This window comes from Cavia porcellus, unplaced genomic scaffold (assembly GCF_034190915.1).
Source record: "Cavia porcellus strain 051 isolate PalLab524CR breed Dunkin Hartley unplaced genomic scaffold, mCavPor4.1 scaffold_19, whole genome shotgun sequence".
NCBI lineage: Eukaryota > Metazoa > Chordata > Mammalia > Rodentia > Caviidae > Cavia > Cavia porcellus.
In genome coordinates, this window is record NW_026947502.1 from 2,642,068 (window position 1) to 2,661,242 (window position 19,175).

Sequence of the window (19,175 nt, forward strand, 5' to 3'; positions counted from 1 at the left end):
GGTGGATTCCACAGCTTTGATCAGGCAGGGCAGGGCCCAGCAGGAACGGGGTCGCACAGGCACGGTGCCTTGCTGTCTGCAGAGCTTGTGGCTAAAGGGATTCGAACCCTGGCCGATGGGCACTGCCACATCCCGTGCACTGCTTGCTCAGAAGTATCCAAGCGCCTTGCTGTCCTTACAGGAGGTGTAGGGGCAGCAGCTGAGGAGGGTACCCCATCATCTGGGGCGGCAGCTGCCCTGCTGTGGGACACCCTCACCCTGCCCCAGAACAGCCCTGAGTATCTGGACCCCATCCTGAACTTCAGGCACCCCGCCCTGCCTTACCCTGCTGCGCTGACCCCCTGGAGAACACCCAAGCCAGGTTCCGGCATCCCCAGCCCTGACGGAACCTGCACAGCCCACAGCCTCTGCTGCTTGGCTGAGACTCAGCCGGGCCTGGGGTTCGGTATGGCCAGGAAATCGGCCTCCTGGAGAGGCCAGAGCAGAGAGTGACTGAGCCAGGACTCACAGGAAGGAGAGCCAGAGGTGCTCCCACTGGCCAGCCCGAAGGAAGGCTGAGCAGAGGCAGGGAGCTTTCACGCAGGCCGGACCCTGTCACCCCAGCGGCTGTGTAATTTGCTGATCCCACAGTGGGCAGTCAGCCTCTGTCCAGCATTCCTGACCATGGGACCTTTCCCTGAGCAAGCTTGTCACCCTGCTGTCCTCACCTTTCACAGCCAGTGCCAGTGCTTCTCACCCAGCCTGCCCAGGACCCTCGGGCCAGACAGGTCCACGGCTCTTCCTCTGCTGCTCGGAGGCTCTCCACAGCTCAGCGGGGACCCAGACAGAATTGCTCCAGAGACATCCTGACGGCTTTCTTGCCCAGGGGTCATCAAAGCTGGACCCAGATGGCTGGGCATAGAGGACATCTGTAACCTCAGCACATTGGGAGGCTGAGGCAGGAGATCTCTAATTCAAGCCCAGTCTGGATAGCTTAGTGACTTAATGAGACTTTGTCTCAAAATAAAAACTAAACAGAGCTGGAGATGTAGCTCGGTGTGAAGGGCCTGGGTTCAATCCCGAGTGCTGGAGAAGCAGAAGCTACATAAATAAAGATGGCCTGGAGCCACCTCTGCAGACCAAGGCCACAGCTGAGGGTGGGGGCCTCCTGAAGCCTAGGCCTCAGGCCCTGCTGCCCTGTGAGCGCCGATGCAGCCTGGTCATGGGTGTGTGCTGGCATCGGCTCCTGGCTCAGGTGCTGGCAGAACTGCAGTTGACACCTTCAGCCCTGCGTGGGCCCTGCTTGCCCTGCACCCCCATTTGGCGGTGTCGGTTGGTTGCTCTGTTCTATCTGTTGTGTTTTGGGGTGCTGGGCGTGGAACCCAGCGCCTCTCGCATGCTGGGCGAGCACGCTATTCCCGAGCCACACTGCAGCCCTCACCACGTACAGGTGGACCCGCTGCCCCTCACGGGAGGGCTTCTCACATAGACACGGTGACCCACCAGGGATGGTCAAGGGGCCTGGAGAGGGCAGAGTCTCAGGGGCAGAGCCCTAGCCTGGCACATGGGAGGCCCTGGATTCACCCACAGCAACACAAGGTTAAAAAAAAAAGTGATGAGGCTGCAGGGCCAGGCTGGAGTGGACGTGAGTGCTGGGCAGGGCCTCCGGGTGTAGCAGAGGGGCCTAGAGTGGGCTCGTCCCGACCACCAGCCTGGCTGCCCCCACTGCATGCACGGCCCTGGCGGCATCTGCCCATCCTGGGACCTCAGTTTCCTGCAGGGCAAGGAGACAAGGCCAGCACCGTGCCGGGTGGCTGAGACTGAGTGTGTGGTCCTGCAGAGCCGGGAGAGGCCCAGGCCTGGTGAGGCCTGGCAGAGGCCTCGAAGGACAGGGGCGGAGGCTGGTGTAGATCACACCCTAACAGTGCAGCACTTAGGACATGGGAGCTGGGCATGGGCTTACGTAGCCCACCCTGGGGCCCTGGAGAAGCCACACGTCTCCTGGAAGAACTGGAAGCCCAGACTTGGGCAGGGGCCAGGTGGGTGGCTGCGTGTGCCAGGTCTCACAGCTCACAGTGCTGCACATTGGGTGGGGGGGTGGAGAGGGGATAGGAGCGGGACGGAAGCTGGGGCCCCCAGAAAGGGAACAACTGGTGCATTGCACAGCGTCCTGGCTGTTGGATTCCGTGTCCGCCCTGCAGCTGAGGGTGGGCACAGTTCTGCTAAGTGGGTGCCCAGCCATGGTCAGGTGCCTGCGGGCTCCAGGAGGTGAGCAGGGGTTGCTGACCTCCTGCAGACCCGGTGCTCAGGACCAGCCCTGTGTTATGCAGAGCCTCCAGGACTCCCCTGTTGAGTAGAGGACACTCACCTTGAGCTGGCTTAGGGGCGAAGGCGGCGCCAGCTCACCAGGAGTGCACAGGGCCGGCGGCAGCCCACACCTCAGTCCTGTCTCTCTCTGTCCTCCGCTTTGCGTCCTGCTCTTTCCTAAGCCACTCAGCGGCCCCCAGAGCTCCAGGCTCAGCCTCACTGGGGCAGAAAAGCCCTCTTTTCCCTACGGATCACGGCGTGAAGTCACAGGCAGGCGCCCACAGCTCAGCTTGGGTCCCCGGCTCATCCCTGTGGCTGCAGCGTTGGCTCAGCGAGTGTGGCTATACACCAGCCGCAGCTGCACTCCCCAGCAGTGGGGGTCTCCTGGGAGGAACTGGGCAGCACATGGGGTGAACGCAGGCCTCTGGGCTCAGGGCAGGCTTTGTTTTGTGGTCCCTGAGTAACACACTGGGGTCATAGGACACGGAAGACATGTTGTCCCCGCCCCGTGTAACCTCCACTCTGTCTCATTTCCAGGGACCGCTGGGTCTGGATGGCAAGCCTGTAAGTGACAACAAGGACATCTCACGTGGCCCCAGAGCAGGCTGTGTGTGGCCCCTGCAGCCCATGTGAACACTCGAGGGAAGGACAGGGGTTGGAGGTTAGGTCAGGCTTGGGGTTAGAGTTTGGGGTCTGGGATGAGGGCTGAGCAGTAGGATTCTCTCCAGAGCGAGGTTAGGGTTAAATCAGTGTTTTAGGGCTCGGGTTCAGGCTTGGGGTGTAGGGTTAGTCTGTTTGTCTCTTTCCTGTCTCTGGAACAAAATTCCTCGGTGCCCACAATGTAAAGGAGGAGGGGGTCGGTTTGACTTATGGTTCGTAGGGCTCAGTCCATGGCAGGACCAACATGGTGGAGCTGCACAGTGGAGGAGAGCTGCTCACCTCTTGGTGAGCAGGGAGTGGAGAGAAGGGAGGAGCCAGCCGGGAAATAAATCCTCCAAAGCCCCAGTGTGCACCTCTTCCCACCAGCAGACTTAGCTGTGAACTGGTCATCAGTGGGTCCATCCGCTGACCAGTACAGTTCCCCTGAGATCCAGTCGCCTTCTAAAGCCCCATGAGACTCCTAGGGGTCCCTGAGGCTTAGACATGACAGTTAGGGTTGGACTCAGGGTTAGTTTGGAGTCAGGTTAGGGTTAAAGTTAGGTAGTGTGAAGGTTAGGGTCAGGGTTAGCGGGTGATAGTGTGCTATGGTTAGAAGTTTAGAGATTTCAGGGGAAAAATAAGCCACTAGTCTGTTATTGGAGTTCAGATCCATCACCACCTATGGACTGTGTCCTTTTGGAGGCCTGTTTGTCCCTGAACTTTGGGTTCCTTGTCTTGAAATGGGAGTGTGCAGGCATCCACACTGGGCTCCTGGGAGAGTGGACAGTGTGGTCACTGGCACCCATCTAGCTCTCAGGCATGATGGTCCCTGCAGTGAGTGCAGTGTCCTGATGGATTCTCAGGTTTTCCCGGGTGGGTGTAGGGCTGAGACATCCCCAGATGCACAAGGTGGGTGGGGGCAGAGGCCCAGAGAAGTGGACACTAGGGTGAGGGTGGCTGTGGATGAGATGGACGGGTAGACTGATGAGGGGACAGTTAGATGGCAGGGCTGCACCCCGGAGGAGGGAAGGCTGTGTCAGGAGACAGCTCTCTCCTGCCCCAGCCTTGCAGGCCACAGGTAGCTTTCAGGGGTCACGGATGGGTGTGTGCTGAGCAGGGAGGGCTGTGCTCTCTGGAGGAGTGACCTTGGGCCCTTTTCCCCAGCAAAGTGTACCCATCAACTCCTAGGGGTGGCCACAGACCCTCGCCTCCCTTTTGCTGAGGATGGAGGCCTGGCTCTCCATGAACCCGGCTCTCGTTAAGGGTGGCGGCTCCTGTGTAGGTTTCCACTCAGCCTCCCCGACTCTGCCCAGAACTGCAGGCCCGTCTACCCCAAAAACACAGTGCCATGGAAGGGGAACCCACCTGTCGCCTGTCTTCATTCACACGTCTTCTTTCTCCATCTTCCTCCTCCAGGGACTTCCAGGCCCCAAAGGAGAAAAGGTAAGGACTGCCGAATCCGTCCTGATGCTAGAGGCCGATTCCAGAGTGTGACCTTGGCACTCATAGCCCCTTGTAGAGCCTCAGTTTTCCCTCCTGTAAAGTGGGATCAGTGACTCCTACCTCCTCAATGGTGTCAAGACTTACATCTGACAGTGAGCCATGCTGCAAGAGCTGAACCTGAAATGTAGCAGCAAGGCGTAAGGAAGCTTAGAGGCATGGGCCTCCCAGATTGACCAGTTTCCAAAGAAATTAGCAGTGAGACACGGTCCCGGGAGAGCTTGGGGACTTGCACCACAGCTGTTACTGGTGAGCTCTGTGGGCAGGACAAAGCATGTGGGACAGAATACTGTCCTCAAGGACCTTGAAGAAAACCCTGGCATTTGGCACTGGAGGTCCCAGGCAGCACCCTGAAGGGCTGGGCCTGACATGGAAGGAGACAGAAGGACTTGTGTGTCCTGGCCCTGTCCGTGGGATCAGGAGGAGGACCGGAGCAGACCCCTAGGTAAGGCAGGGCTGACACAGCTGACCACATCCACCCCAACCTCCGCTTGGAGATGGGGAAGCATGAGCTTCAGAGGGGGCCCTTCCACCGTGTGACCGCTCGGACAGGGGTGGCCAGGGCTCTGGGTCCCCACCAGGGCTGAGGGAGCTGGAGAGGCACAGTGTGTTTGGAGCCTTAGCTTTGCATTCCAGCTCCACTGTCCGTCACGTGGCTCTGGGCAGGTTGCTTGGTTCTGTGGCCCTCAGCTTCTCCACTAAAGTCCAGCCTCACAGAGCCAGGGAGAGGACTGTGCACTCCACGCTGGCACAGTGTGGTGTCACCATGCCTTCCTGGTGGCCCTGGCTGATGTCAAGCGGTCATGCAAACAGTTCGAGCGGGGCTGTGGGTATTGGGGCATCCAAGGCCGTGTAACTCCCTACCGCCATGCTCCCTGCTTCACCCTGATAACCGTCACTACCCCGCACTGCTCCAGGGTCAGGGACTCTAACAGGGCACAGTGGCGGCAGCCGTCCCTGCTTCCCCATGGCTGGGAGCCATAGATTAAAAGGCACCGACTTCCAGCTCTGGATCTGCGAGCTCCAAGACCTTGGGCAGTTCCTTGGCCTCTCTGTGCCTCAGTTTCCCTCACTGGGAGTGGAGATAGAACAGGGCCTGCCTGTTGCTTTTGTTAGAAGCGTGGGGTGCAGCACAAGTGCTCCACAGGAAATGCGCCGAGCCCTTGGCGGTGGTGTGATCTGTCTCCTGTTTTGGTTCCAGGGTGCACCAGGAGACTTTGGCCCCTGGGTAAGAATGGAGCACCACCCCTCACCCACTCCTCCTGGCTCTAGTGTGGCATCTCCAGGGTGTCCTCTGGGCCCCGGCTCCCCAGAGCTCCTTCTGGGGAGGGCTCATGGAAGCCCCCGTGACTCTGGTCGGGCCAAGGCCACCCCCTTCCCCTCCGACAGCAGGGATCTGGCAGATGCCCAAGGCCCTGTGCTTGGCACCATGGGTGTCCAGACAGCCAGGCCGGTCCTGGTTCCAGGCCAGACACGGACCTCCCTGAGGCAGCTGGTCTGACTGAAAAGCACAGCTCTGCACCTACCGGCCAGCAGCCTCGCCCAAGTCACCTTCTCCTGAGGGCGTGAGGGTGACACCACAGCTCAACTTATGGAAGTCAAACCCGGCATGGGGCTGGACCAGCACCTCCTCCACGCCCACTTCTACCTGTCCCTCAGGGTCCCTGAACCTAGGAACTGGGAAGTGCTGGCCCTGAGGCAGGCACCCCAAAGACGATCTTGGCAGGGGATCACTGCAGTGGTCAGACAGGTGCCCCCCGTGTCCAGCACGGCCCAGGCAGGGAAGCTGCAGAGGCTGAAAGATGGGTGTTCACTGCCCAGAGCAGGGCCAGGCCGTGGTGCATACTGGCTTGTAACTGCAAGGTTTGGGGTGCGCACTGCAGCACAAGGCCCAGGCCCCAACCTGTTTCAGGAGTGCGGCATCCCTGAAGGATGCCCCGCAGGCAGTGTGTGTGTGGGGGGGGGGGGCAGCAGGGATGTGATCAGGAGCTTACCCAGGCGTGTGGGAAGGGGACCGGCCAGGCTGAGCCCCACAGGCTGGTGTGACAGCTCCAACTTCAGAGAACCGTGTTGTGCTGTCCTGTGGCTGCCAACAAAACCCTTCTGCTCGCTTTCCGCTGCTGTGGGAGCTGACCCTCCGGCGGGAGCGCCTACCACAGCTGGTCCCGAGACATGGCCGAGCAGCTCTCCTCCTCCTCCCCCCGCTGTCCCAGTGTTCCAGTCACGTGTGACCCCCCCTCCTTAAGCTTAGGGGCTTAGGTCATTACGGTGTCTTCTAAGGTTCCCCAAGCAGGTCCCGTCTCCTCGGTCAGGTGGGCGCAGGGCACAGCCACAGTGGCGGGAGTGGGGATGGCGAGGTCCAGCTCCAGAGGAGCCCGTGACGCAGGCGCCAGCACAAAGCCATCTTTGGAGCAGGTCTCTGCACTCAGCCATCGAGCTGCACCTCTGAGCTGGGCGAGATGTTTCTGCCTCCAGAAGTAGCCTTGTGGCTCCTGGAAGCCGCTCCACTTTTCTGACCTCACCGCCTGTCTGCCGATTAGATGGCCTTCCCCCGGCTCAGCCCCGGCTTTGTGAGCAGAGACCATCGCGCATACAGCCTCCGAGTCCTCAAGGTAGCCTGGCCAAGGGAGGCTGTGGGCCTGCTGGTTTGCTGTGCTCCCGTCCCCCAACTCACCGCATGCACACCTCCGGGGTGAGACCTCAGCCATCTGGCTCCTGAAGGAGGAGGGACAACCAGCCAGGAAGGGATGAGGCAGCCTCCCTGCAACCTGCTCGAACGTCCCAGCAAGCAGCGTCCATTCCAGTGGCTGCCAATCCAGGGCTTCTGCTGAGCTATAGAAAGAGCAGCAGGGACTGAGGACGGAGAAGAGGCCTGAGAGGGCCCAGCACAGTGGCACACGCCCGCAATCCCAACTACGCAAGAGGCCAGGGCAGGAGGACAGCAAGTTGGAGGCCAGCCCGAGTCGCTCAGCAAGACCCTGTCTCAGACAACGGGTGAACACAAACAGGCCTGAGACCCACGAGTCACCTCGGTGGTGAGAGGGCACTCGGTCTTCCGCTCCGTAGCCCTGAGGAAGTGGCTGCCCGCTCTGACTCCCAGGCTTCGTCTGTACTGGCGCGGTGCGGACACCCGGCTAGCGCATCGCCAGGTGGATCGGGTGCTTCCGGATGGCCTTGCTCGGCCGTGCCGACTGCACAAAGGGCTTCTTCCCCTTTGCAGTTTCACAAAGGCCGCGAGCCCGGGCCATGTGAGCAGGTGCTGTGCCCTGTGCCCTGTGCCGGGCAGCAGAAAGGTGCCAGTCGCACTGTGGGCTCTGCTCCTCTCACATTGGCTCGGCTGCCTGGGGTCTGACCCGGTACTGATGTCGGCCCCAAGAGCCGGGAACCTAGTGTCCGGTGGCCGTGTATGCGCATTGCTTTGCTTTATAGCGTTTCATTTTGAGATCATTGCAGATCACGTGCATCTTAAATAAATAACACCCCACGCACCACTCAGTCCTTCATCTGGCTGCCCCGTGGCCGCCTGCCTGGAGGTGGGAAGCTGACTTGGGACAGCCCACCCACCCTACCCAGGTCTTCCTAGTTTTACACAGGTGTTGATGGCATGTTTGGTGTGTATTGTGTTCTGTGCGGTGTTATCACACTTGTAGAGTGGGTGGCACTACCCACAATCCCTTGTGCTGTCCTTGGTCAGCTGTGGGCAGCGCCCTCCCTCCGACCTAACCCCGGCAACCTCTAACCTGCCCCTGAATTATGCCGACACTTGGAGAGAAACGCGGGCATGCGGTGTGTGACCCGGGAAAGCCGGCTGTGTTCTCCCAGCTCAGTTCCTCGGGACGCACCTGGTTTGTTGCATGTGTGGGAAGCTTGTTTTCTCCTGTGACCACTGAGGAGTGTGTGACATGAACATACCGCAGCTCCTTGACCACTCACTTGGTGGAGGATGGAAGGGCATTAGGCCTGTCCCGAGCAGGGGGCTATCGTGGAGGAAGCCGTGGTGAGCATCTGCACCCAGCTTTTCATGCAGACACAGGTCTTCCCTCCCCTGCCATAAATGCCCAAGACAGCACCTCTGTCACTTTTAATGAGGCAAGGGCTGGCCAGCCAGGGAGGCCTGCTGAAAGACCCTCCAGTCCTTTCCAGGACACTTTCTCCCACATCCACCTGTGTCACCTCTTGCCTGGGCACCCCGTCGGGGCACACTGCCTGAGTTGTGAGGGTTCTTTTGGGCCGCATAGGCTGAGGTCCCTTCAGGCACCGGCAGGGAGCTGAGAGGGGCCCAGTGTCAAAGCCCATCCAGGGCTGGGAACAGGGAAGGCACGGGGCTGCCCATGTATGGGAGCCGCTCTCTGCGAGCTGAAGCTCCGACCCCTCACCCTTGGGCTCACACCAGACCCCGTCTTTTGCAGGGAGAGCAAGGGGAGGATGGAGCTGCAGGGCCTCCAGGGCCCCCTGGACCTCCTGGGGCCCGGGGCCCTCCCGGTGACACTGGAAAAGACGGCCCCAGGGGCGCTCAGGGCCCAGCGGTAAGGGACAGCATGAGACAGGAGGCCTAGGACCCAATCCTCCACCGACCAAAACCCCAGAGCTCTCAGCGCCAACCCCGCCCTGTCCCCCCACAAACCCAGCATCATGCTTCCCTCCATTCAGACCCTGAGCCTGAGCCTGCCCCAGGCCTAAAGCCTCCCCCAGACCCTCACCTCCCCCAGATCATGGATCTAACCCTAGCCTCCTCCTGGGCCCCATGTAACATCTCCCAAATCCTGCCACTGCCCCCAGCCAGTCCTCGACCTGCAGAAACTGCCGCAGATGTAGTCTGACCCCAGAGGGACCCTGACCTTAGCTGCAGGCTCTGCTCAGTGCTGTCGGAGACTCTGGCCCTGAGGCTCGGACGCAGGCACCAAGCCTCCCTCCTCTTCCCCAGCAGTAACTGGCTAGTCTGGGTCCCCAAACCTGAAAGACCACCCCTTCCCTAACTGCAGGACTCTGCCCTGGCCCTACCTGCCTGTCCCAGGGCAGTCGCTCCGTGCGGCCACTGCTTCCGGCACACTAGGAGCCCATAGCTCCCTGAGCCTTGCCTTCTGTCATGGACTGGGGAAATGACAAGAAAGTGACCCAGCTTCCAGGGTTGGGGAGAAGGAAATGAGTGTGCTTGGCCGGCAGGAGACGGGGCTCAGTTAAATGGGACAAGACCCCCGCAGACCTCACATTGCTACTCTGTCTGTCTCCTAGGGTCCCAAGGGAGAGCCTGGACAGCACGGCGAGGTGGTCAGTATCCCAGACCTGGCAGCCCCTTTCCCACGCAGGCCCGGTCTGGAGGAGGTGTGCACGGCCCATGCCAGGCCAGGCTGTGTTGGAACGGGCACTGGGTGGAGCTCGGTGCCCAGCTTCCTGGGTGGGGGTGTTCGGGACCCCTGGGTGCTGCTTGAGTCTTGGACAGCAGCTGTTGGAGGCGATAGGGGTCAGTCTGGTCCTGGGCAGTCCTGCCTCCTCTCTACGACTGGGTGTCGCCCTTATAGAAAGGAAGGCGACAGAGTGTGGGCCCAGCAGGCACAGCCTCTGGTGTGGTGTCTCACACCCTCTTCTCTTGTTCCAGGGCCCCAAGGGACCCCCAGGTCCCCAGGTGAGTGCTCCTGTGTCATGACCTGCTGCACCCCTCCTTGCCACCTTCCTGTCCCCATTAGCTGAGGTGGTAGGGATAGGAGACCCCATTCTGCAGCCATGGGCTGTTTACTGTATCTCTGAGTCTCGGTTTACCCATCTGTCAAATGGATGCCTGATAAACGTGTCTTTTGTTAACTTCACACTGGACAGTGAGGATTGAATCATGAAGCACATGAGCTGTGTGGGTTTCAATGACTGTATTTCTGGAGCAGCTTTTGGGTGGAGAGTGGAGATTTCTCCATTTACACACACACACACACACGTGCACCCACACATGCGCACATGTGTACCCACATATGCCTATCACCAACATTCCCAGCTGGAGTGGTGCATCCAGGGGTGCAATCGAGGGCTTCCCAGGCTGCCTGCAGACTGCCCGTGGTAGGGTGATTCTGTGAGTGTGTGGTGATGCGTGTCCTCCATGACAGCACCCTGCAGGATCATCTCCCTGGCTTAAAACTGCCGTGTCCACCCTCCTCCCTGCACCCACTGCCCCTCTGCCCTGTAGCTTTGCCTGTCCGGGGCGTCACAGTGCAGTTGCGCCACAGGAAGTAGCTCAGGGCAGCACCCTGGGGGGGTGGGTTCCGCTCTGCCTTTTCTTGGTTCCATAGTTCATTTCTCTTCAGGGCTGACTGTACCCCGTTATCTAAAGCTCCCGCTTATGTCCCCACTCACCCACTGAAGGGCATCTCGGTTGCTTCCAGATATAGGCCATTGTAAGCATGAGAGCTATGAACGCCTGGGGACGGGTATTCGTGTAGTCATGAGTATGACCACATGGCCTTCTCAGGTGTCACGCAGGGGTACGGGGGCTTCGGGTCTCCTGGAGGGACCCAGACCCCGGGCTGCGGAGCGCAGGGTGGGGAAGTGCTCTGCCTGGTGCCAGCAGCCCTCGGAGTTGCAGGAGTCACCTCCCCACTCTCCAGAGTGTGGTCTCGTCAGGGCCACATAACTGACCAGGTTGTGTGACCAGTGTGCTTGTGGTCTGCGCCAGCACAGACCAGGCCGTGGGAACCACCGCCCTGGAAGGGAAACGTGAGGGAGCAGAGCACCTCCATGGCTCTGACCTCCCCGTATCCTGCTCTTGTCCTCCTTCAGGGTGAGCCTGGCACCCCCGGAGAGAAGGTGAGGTCCCCAGCAGCTTCACGCTAGCAGCTGGAAGTGCAGGAGGGCAGGGCAGGGCAGGGGCTGCGGCAGGGCCAGGCGGGTCCTGTCGGCTTGAGTCCTCATGCGGTGGTCCTCATTCTGCCCTGCCACAGAATTTCCTCTGTGTGCTCAGCCACTCCCTCCTTTGCCCGCCTCTGTCACTCAGGTCAGACAGTGGTTCCCAAGTGCAGTCCTCGCCTGGCAGCTGCATTACCAATGTGCTGGGCAGAGCTGGCACTCGGTGGGCAGCACTGGCCTGGCCCGGCCTGCAGGGGGCCCGGTGTTGCACCCTCAGCACTAAATCATGCGTGTGAGCTCTGGGGCTGCCCCAGACTCCGAAGCAGGGGTGGTGGGGCAGCCCCTGGGCGTCTGAGGTGCCCCCAAGCTCGGGAGCTGCTGCTGAGCAGGAAAGGAGCCCTGGCTCCTCCATCCTGTGTCCCCGTCTCTGTGTCCAGGAGCTAACCTGACATGGCGCCTTCTGTGAATAGGAGGATTCTTGACCCTCAGCTCCTCCAGCGCCTTCCAAGCCGGGCAGGGCCCTGGTCCACCAGGCGTATGCTCCCTCTCCTGTCCTCATCCTGTTTGTGCATGGGTGACGGGACCCTTCTCCTGCCCCAAGGCTGAGTGCTCAGAAACGGGGTCTGCAGGGAGCAGGGACAGCAGGCACCAGAGGGTCTGGCCATCCCAGTCAGCCTCAGCGTTCTCTCCTCAGGGGGAAGACGGGATGCCCAGCCAGCCCGGGCTCCCTGGACCCCCGGGGCCCAAGGTGAGTGTGTGCCCCTCGCCCAGGGAGTCCAGCCTTCGCACTCCACGGTTGCTGCCTTCCCAGTGTCCATCCTGGAGTGGCCAGTGCTGCTCACCCAGGCCCAGGCCACTGTGCTCCCCAAGGAGCTCCGGCCCATCTTAGGTGACCGTGCTTTGCCCTGTCTCCCACCAGGAGCCAAACACCGGCTGCTCCCCAGCCCCCTGCTGGTCCTGCCTAGCCACCTGCAGAATGGCTCCTGGGAGGGGCAATCTTGGCCCTGGTCCACCCCTGGGCCACCCAGGGACACTGGTCAAGAGGCCTGGCAGCTCTGGCCCCAGGCCACTGTCCCTGCTGCATCTCCCAAAGTTTCATGTCAGGGTTTCCTTTTCAGGGTGAGCCGGGGAGTGCAGGACCTCAAGGACAGGATGGCGTGGATGGTGCCCCTGGACCAAAGGTGACATCCCAAGCTCTGCCCTGGCATCCAACCAGCATCAGTGGGGAGGGGACATGGCTCCACCCTCACTGCCCTTCTGGCTGGATCCCAGAGGCAGGGCCACTGCGCCCCCTCAGGGCAGGGCCCCCTCTCGGTCCCTCTCTTGAGGACCAGCACAGGGGCCTGGGCACTTCAGGGCAGTGGGGCTGGTGAGGCTGGGGGTGTCCCACAGGCTGGGCTGTGACCTCTGTCTCCATAGGGGGAGCCCGGGCCTCGAGGCACCGAGGGAGCAGCAGGGCCCCGGGTAAGCAGCTGCTGGGATGTGGGAGCTCTGGGTGCCCCCCCACCAGAGGGGCAGCAAGCATCCTCTTAATGATGAGCAGCCTCTACCGAGCTCTTTCCATCTGGTGCACATTCAAATGTGGAAGTGCCGGAGCCCCAACCCTGGGCTGGGGACACAGCTCAGCAGCACAGTCCCTGCCTGGCAAGCGCGAGGTCCAGAGGTCAATTCCTGGTACCTAAAAACCCCAAGTCCCGCTGTCTCCCCACTAGAGAGTCCTTTGCTCCCCGGTGGCTGCATCTCTGCGGATCACACACAAGTCCCCACCCCATCACCTAGAGGGTGGGGTACGTCCTGCCTCACCCACACGGAGCTCCCCCTCTCCACTCTGGCTGCCTGACCTCTCATGACCAGCCCGAGGGACCCGGCCTCACATGGACACCAGGGCAGCTGCATCACCAGATGTAACCATGTTGCCTTTTGCCTGGGGATGGACTCTGCCTCCCAAAAAACAGATCTGAACCCCAGCTTGGCTGTGCAGGGCCAGGGTCTAGACCAGCTCTGAGCGTAGGGTTTGCATCTGCGCTGGAGAAGGAGGCTGGGCCTGGCTGTCCGATCCCCACACCAGGTTCCTGAGAATAGCCATGCTCCCGGCAGGGGAGGTGTGGAGCACGGCGAGTGCAGGCGCCACCAGGGACACATGGGATTTCAGTGCTCGCCCAGTGTGGCCTGCTCTCGCTGGCCGGGACAGGGATGGCCGCCATGCCACACGCCGGCTCAGTGCTCCCCTGAGCTTACTCTCCCTCCTCAGGGTGCCCCAGGCCTCAAGGGGGAGCAGGGGGACACAGTGGTGATCGACTACGACGGCAGGATCCTGGACGCCTTGAAGGTAGTGTCCATGGCCTCGAGGGCCATTCATCTGGCCACCCTTGCAGGGGACAGGGGCAGCTTGGTACGGAGACCTCTGTTTCCTCAGGCGCCTGAGACCCGTGCAGTGCCAGCAGAGCTGTCGGCAGTGTGCGTGGGGGGGGGGGGCGTTCCTGAGCCCCCAGAGGCTGAGGCCCAAAGCCAAGCAGGAGGCAGAGCATCTCCTGGTGACTGAGCAGCAGGCCCTTCTCGAGGCCACTGGGGAGGAGACTGGGAAGCCCTGTCCCAGAAGCCTGGGCACACATGTGCCCTCTGAGCCCTGCCAAGGACTGGCAGATCAGGACCTGCCATGGCCAACAGAGGCTGTGTGCCTCTGCTTGTGGGTACTGGGGAAGGAAGTTGGGGTGGGGACAAGGTACCCACCAGGACGGGACTCAGCGTCGGCACCTGACCCCAGCTTCAACCCCAGCTCTCATCTCCCTAAGGGCTTGGGGAAGTACAAGCCGATGGTGACTGTGGGCTGCCCTGGGCCTGCGTGGTATGATGTGACGGGTGTGGTGTGGCCCAAGTGGCCGGGAGCCACTCGGGAGAAGCCCTGTGAGTTACAGGAAGCGACTCATAGGATTGAGGATGTCTAACTGGTGTGCCCTGATGGCAGCAGGCGGCCTAGCCGGTCCTTGAGCAGGGGAATCATGTATTAAAAAGGAAGTGGGGACAGGGGCGGGCTAACCAGGAGAATGAGGAGCTTGCCAGGGAGGGAGGCGCTGGCTGGCGACCTAGAGACAGCAGGTACGAGGAGGAAGGGAAGTCAGACCGGAGTCTCCGAGATTTCAGCAGGAGGGGCAGGCTGCGGAGAGGAGCTGGAGGGGTGAGGACCAGAGCTGGCCAGCCAAGGCCTTCGGAAGCTGGGCACGGGGCTCCTAAGTCCAGGGGAGTCGGGTCAGATACTTAGGAGCAGGTCAGACTTGTGACCCCTGAGACCCCACCCCCGCCCGTGCGGCTGAGGACGCCTGGGGACCAGCAGGAAGAGGAACAGTCAGAACAGGCAGTGCTGTGTGAGGCGGGACCACGCTGGCACTGGGTGTCCGCAGGGATCGGGGAATGAGCCATGGAAGAGCCTGGAGCAAGAGCGCCTTGGGAAGGAATCTGTATTTGATTCGGACTGACTCCAAGGGGTTCCAGGGTGACAGCTTAGCAAATGCCAGATGTCGCCTCCCTGGCCTCTCCCCCTGACCTGCCTGGGCAGGGCCAGGCATGAGGCCCTCATGCCTGCTGCAGCTGTACACACAGGGCGGTGGCCCCAGGGGGAGTTCGGGGGACTCTGCCTAACCACTGAGCAGCTCGACTCCCGTTCACAGGGTCCTCCCGGGCCGCAGGGAGCCCCAGGGCCACCAGGGATACCCGGAGCCAAGGTCAGTGGAGATGCAGCTACATGGTCCCTGGGACCTGGTACCCACCCACCCTCTCCTCTCAGCCAGGTCCCCAGCCCCCACATCTCTTCTGCAAGCAGCCTGAGTGCTGGGGGGCCCCTTCTAGCCAAGCAAGTGCCCTCTGCAGGCCCCTGGCTGCTGCCCACTGCCCACCCTGAGAAGACTCCTTCATACTTACCTGACGTCCTCCCGGGGACACCTGGCTGGACCTCCATGTGCATGTGCACAGCCAGCACTTTGGCCATGCCCGCTTGGTATACCCTCCCACTTGCCCTGGATCTTGAAGTCAGACAGGGTCTGGTCCTGGCTTCACTGTCCCTGGGCTCTGGGCCCGGGACCTCAGCTTCCAGCGCTGTGACCTCACAACCTGAAGGTGACAGCCTGGTGCTACAGCTGCCCCCAAAGCTCAGCAAATACAGAACGCCTTGCTGGAAGTCTCCGAGGCACCAGGGAAGCTGCCCAGGTAGGCAGCCAGGCCCCTCCACCCACCACCCCATGTTTTCTGGACCCCTGCAGGGTGAGCTCGGATTGCCCGGTGCCCCAGGAATCGATGGAGAGAAGGTCTGTGGGCTTCTAATTTCCTTGGTGATGCTGGTACTGGTCGTGGTGTGTGTGTGCATGTGTGTGTGCACATGTGTGTAACCCTGTATAGACATGAGCACATCCCACGTGTCACTTGATACCTGTGGGCCCCTGGCGTGTGCATGTTTAGGACAGCACATAATTCTCTAGATGAAGGACAGCTGTGGGTCCAAGCCCTGGTATCTGAGCGTGGAGTTCACCCTGTGAGTGCCCCCCAACGGGGCTGCCCAGGCCACAGCCCCTCCCACCCTGCCCAGTCATAGAGGCGGCAGCAGTGGGGTCCCTTCCCCCCAGTGCCAGCTCCACCGCTGCTGTTAGGTAGGGTTCCTGGCTGCTGACCCAGAGCAGGAGGTGGGCATCAAGCCTGGCCCGGCCTTAGCACAGAACCCACAGGGGTGGGGTCCCTGAGCCCCGCTGATTTCGTGATCTTGTGGCTTTCAGGGTCCCAAAGGACCGAAAGGAGACTCAGGAGAGCCGGGGCCAACAGGACCCAAGGGAGAAGCGGGCGAGATGGGCTTACCCGGCCTTCCGGTAGGTGGCTGGAGGGGGGCCTTCAGCAGGGGGGCCGCCCCCCTCATGAAGTCAGGGGTCCTACTGGGAATGTGCACAGCGCCCCCCCCAGCATGGCTGCCACGACCCTGGCTGAACCTGAACCCTCACCTGTGAGAAGCGAGGAGATGCGGCCTGGTGGCGGGTAGGTAGCCTGTGGTTACACTGCTCCAGCCTAAGCTGCCTGGGTTCACATTCAGCTGCACTGCACACCAGGGACCCTAGACAGTGACCTGACCTCCTTAGCCTCAGTTTCCCCACTGCTAATGAGCATGATCTGGGCATGGTGTGCATGCCTGTGATCCCAGCTCTCTGGAGGCTGAGGCAGGAGGCCAGTGAGTTCAAGGCCAGCCTGGGCTACATAGCAAGAAGCTGTCTCAAAAAAAAAAAAAAAAAAAACCAGGATAGGACAGGAAGGGATAGGATAGGATAGGAAAGGATGGGATAGGGTAGGGGACATGATGGGATGGGGTGGGACAGGACAGGACAGGACAGGACAAGAAGGGGTAGGATGGGGTGATAACTCTGCTCCACAGACAGGAGATGGGTCTACCCAATCATGGTAGTGGGGTACAGGAGCCTGATGTCTCTGTGGCTGGACAGGATGAGTGGCCAATGTTACAGCCACTGGGCACTTCTGACCTCTGCCACCATCCACCCAGAGGTCACTCAGCAAGAGGAGGCCCTAGAGTGGGTCCCTGCCCCAGATGCCCTGGTCCCTTGCTGTGCCCCGGGGCACTGCAGTCCATGCATTCCGCACACTGCTGTGCCAGCCAGGACACCACAGAGCAGGGAGAGCGAAGCCTCGATGAACGACTCCTTGCTGCCTGGGAAGACCAGGAGGAGGCCGAGCCCCAAGGGGATGATTTTAAGGCAGGCAGGAAGGGCTCACAGGCCTCCCATCCTGCAGGGCACCGACGGCCCGAAGGGAGAGAAGGGAGACTCAGCCCCTGAGAGTCTGCAGGAGAGCCTGGTAAGGGGGCACTGGGTCCCTGGGCTTCCCCCAGGCCTGAGGCAGAAAAGCACCTGACCTGACTCAGTCTGGGCAGAGGCTGTCAGGAAAGCCAAGGTCAGTGGCTGAGTCCTCCAGGCCGTGCTCAGGGGCAGCAGGAGCCCCTGCCCAGGAGCCCTGACCCAGGGTGCTCTGCCAGCAGTTGATTCTCAGGAGCAGGACAGGCGAGGGGCGGTGGGCAGTGGGGACTAACCCACTTCTGACCTTACAGGCCCAGATCATAGCAGAACCAGGGCCACCCGGCCCCCCCGGGCCTCCTGGCCCCATGGTAAGGATAGCTTGGCTTACAGCAGCTGGGGGCCCACGAAGGGGGTGGCCCAGGAGGATGGGGGCTGTTCAGGGGCCTGGGCCCAGGGCTGGGGAGTGGCCTGAAGCCTGGAAGCGACTGCAAAACAGGACCAGGCCGGGAGGCTGCATCCAGCCAGCACATCTGACCTCCTCCTCCTCTTTCCCAGGGCCTCCAGGGCATCCAGGGTCCCAAGGTGAGTGGGAAGACCCCAAACAACCCGGTGCTGCCCAGTGTCCTCCTCCCTCGGGCTCGCCCACCCCTGCTTCCCGCACCTCCCATCTCACCCATCTGAACACCATGTCTTGGAAGGGTGGTATATTTCATTGTGTCAGGTTCTGACTCTTAAAACCTCCAGCGTGGTCCACCTGTGTGTCCTACTCAGGGGGCAGATCCAGGTCCTCCTTTGTTTGTTTTTTGAGACAGGGTCCCATTATGCAGTTCAGGCTGGCCTTGAACTCACTTTGTAACCCAGGCTGGCCTTGAACTCATGGTGATCCTCCTGCCTCAGCCTCCCTGCACTGAGATTACAGGTGTGAGCCACCATTCCTGGCACTGGCACAGGCCCTTGTCCCACCTGCCCCTGACTCCCCTTGAGGAGGAGTGCTCCTCTCTACCCCCAGCTCAGAGGCCAGGTGGGGACCCAAAATGCCCAATCCCAACCCGAGAGGCCAAGCTTGGGGCCCAACCAGATGTGCCACTGCTGGCCCCGTTTCATCCCAAGGCTTCCTTAGCTTGGGTGTAGAACAGGCAGCTGCTATCTGGGCCTGGCCCAAAGTCGGGCTCAGAAAAAGATGGGTGCCGGGCCCTGAGGCTCATGGCTCTGCTCCTCTCTGCGCCTCCTTGCGGCTCGAGGACCCAGCATCACTGGGACCCTGTCCCAGGTGGGGGAAGAGGGACATGTATGCCATGCTCTCCCTGACCAGTGTCCCCAAAGGAGGACAAGGAGGAGGCGGCGGCCCAGGACAGCCATGTGCTCTCCCGTCCTGCTGTCTGTCCCCTCCCCTGAGCGACTGCCTTCCTTCCAGGGCTTGGATGGAGCAAAGGGAGAGAGGGGCGCGTCGGGTGAAAGAGGCCCGAGCGGCCTGCCCGTAAGTGTCCTGCGCCTCGTTTGTCCCCTGGGGGTGGCGTCCTGTAACTGCCCTTCTTGACCAGCTTCTTCTTCACCCAGGGGCCAGCTGGCCCACCAGGCCTTATCGGGTTGCCAGGAACCAAAGGAGAGAAGGTAACTGCCTTCCCCAGACACCCCCAGAGTCACACGCCCTGGCACCCCACCAGCCAGGCTCAAACCCTGGACCTCGCTGGTCTCCGCCTGCACAGGGAGGCCCCGAGGCTCTGCCGTTCCGCCCCTGTGGAGTCAGCCTCCCTGTGCCCTGCATGGTCCAGGCACCGGGCTGGGCTCCCAGCAGCCGTGCTCCCAGTGCCCCTTCCCAGGGCTCACCCCTCTCTTCGTCTCTCCCCAGGGCAGACCCGGGGAGCCAGGCCTTGACGTAAGTTCTCCAAGCTTCCCTGCCAGTCCCTGGGTCCCTCCACTTCTCCTCTGCCCTTGTGCCGCTCCCTTGGTCACCGGGCAGCTCAGGTGACCTGCTGGGGCTGCAGCTGCCTGGTTCCCTGTGTCCACAGGGCCGAGTCCATGCACAGCCCGGAGTGGGATGAGGGTGCCTGGGTGGACGGGTGGAGGGATGGATGGAGGAAAGATGGATGAGGGAGGTCAGGAGGAGCATGGCTGAGAGGAGCATGGATGAGGCACAGTCAC

General features: G+C 61.5%; 1 protein-coding gene across 2 annotated transcripts in view; it reads left to right on the forward strand.

Moving 5' to 3' along the window:
• Col23a1 (collagen type XXIII alpha 1 chain) overlaps nt 1-19,175 on the forward strand; it is a 250,231-nt gene that overhangs the window by 223,804 nt on the left and 7,252 nt on the right. Inside the window, exons 2-22 of one of the 2 annotated variants that reach the window (XM_063230524.1) lie at nt 2,824-2,850; nt 4,342-4,368; nt 5,627-5,653; nt 6,966-7,037; nt 8,835-8,951; nt 9,658-9,747; nt 10,022-10,048; nt 11,188-11,214; nt 11,948-12,001; nt 12,372-12,434; nt 12,673-12,717; nt 13,505-13,582; nt 14,919-14,972; nt 15,364-15,453; nt 16,014-16,103; nt 17,032-17,094; nt 17,345-17,401; nt 17,589-17,615; nt 18,448-18,510; nt 18,591-18,644; nt 18,883-18,909. In XM_063230524.1, coding sequence (XP_063086594.1) covers nt 6,966-7,037; nt 8,835-8,951; nt 9,658-9,747; nt 10,022-10,048; nt 11,188-11,214; nt 11,948-12,001; nt 12,372-12,434; nt 12,673-12,717; nt 13,505-13,582; nt 14,919-14,972; nt 15,364-15,453; nt 16,014-16,103; nt 17,032-17,094; nt 17,345-17,401; nt 17,589-17,615; nt 18,448-18,510; nt 18,591-18,644; nt 18,883-18,909 — 1,098 coding nt within the window. In that variant the 5' untranslated portion in view covers nt 2,824-2,850; nt 4,342-4,368; nt 5,627-5,653. Of the gene's footprint in view, nt 1-2,823; nt 2,851-4,341; nt 4,369-5,626; nt 5,654-6,965; nt 7,038-8,834; nt 8,952-9,657; nt 9,748-10,021; nt 10,049-11,187; nt 11,215-11,947; nt 12,002-12,371; nt 12,435-12,672; nt 12,718-13,504; nt 13,583-14,918; nt 14,973-15,363; nt 15,454-15,506; nt 15,552-16,013; nt 16,104-17,031; nt 17,095-17,344; nt 17,402-17,588; nt 17,616-18,447; nt 18,511-18,590; nt 18,645-18,882; nt 18,910-19,175 lie in introns of both variants that reach the window. The other variant, XM_063230525.1, reaches the window with a different exon arrangement.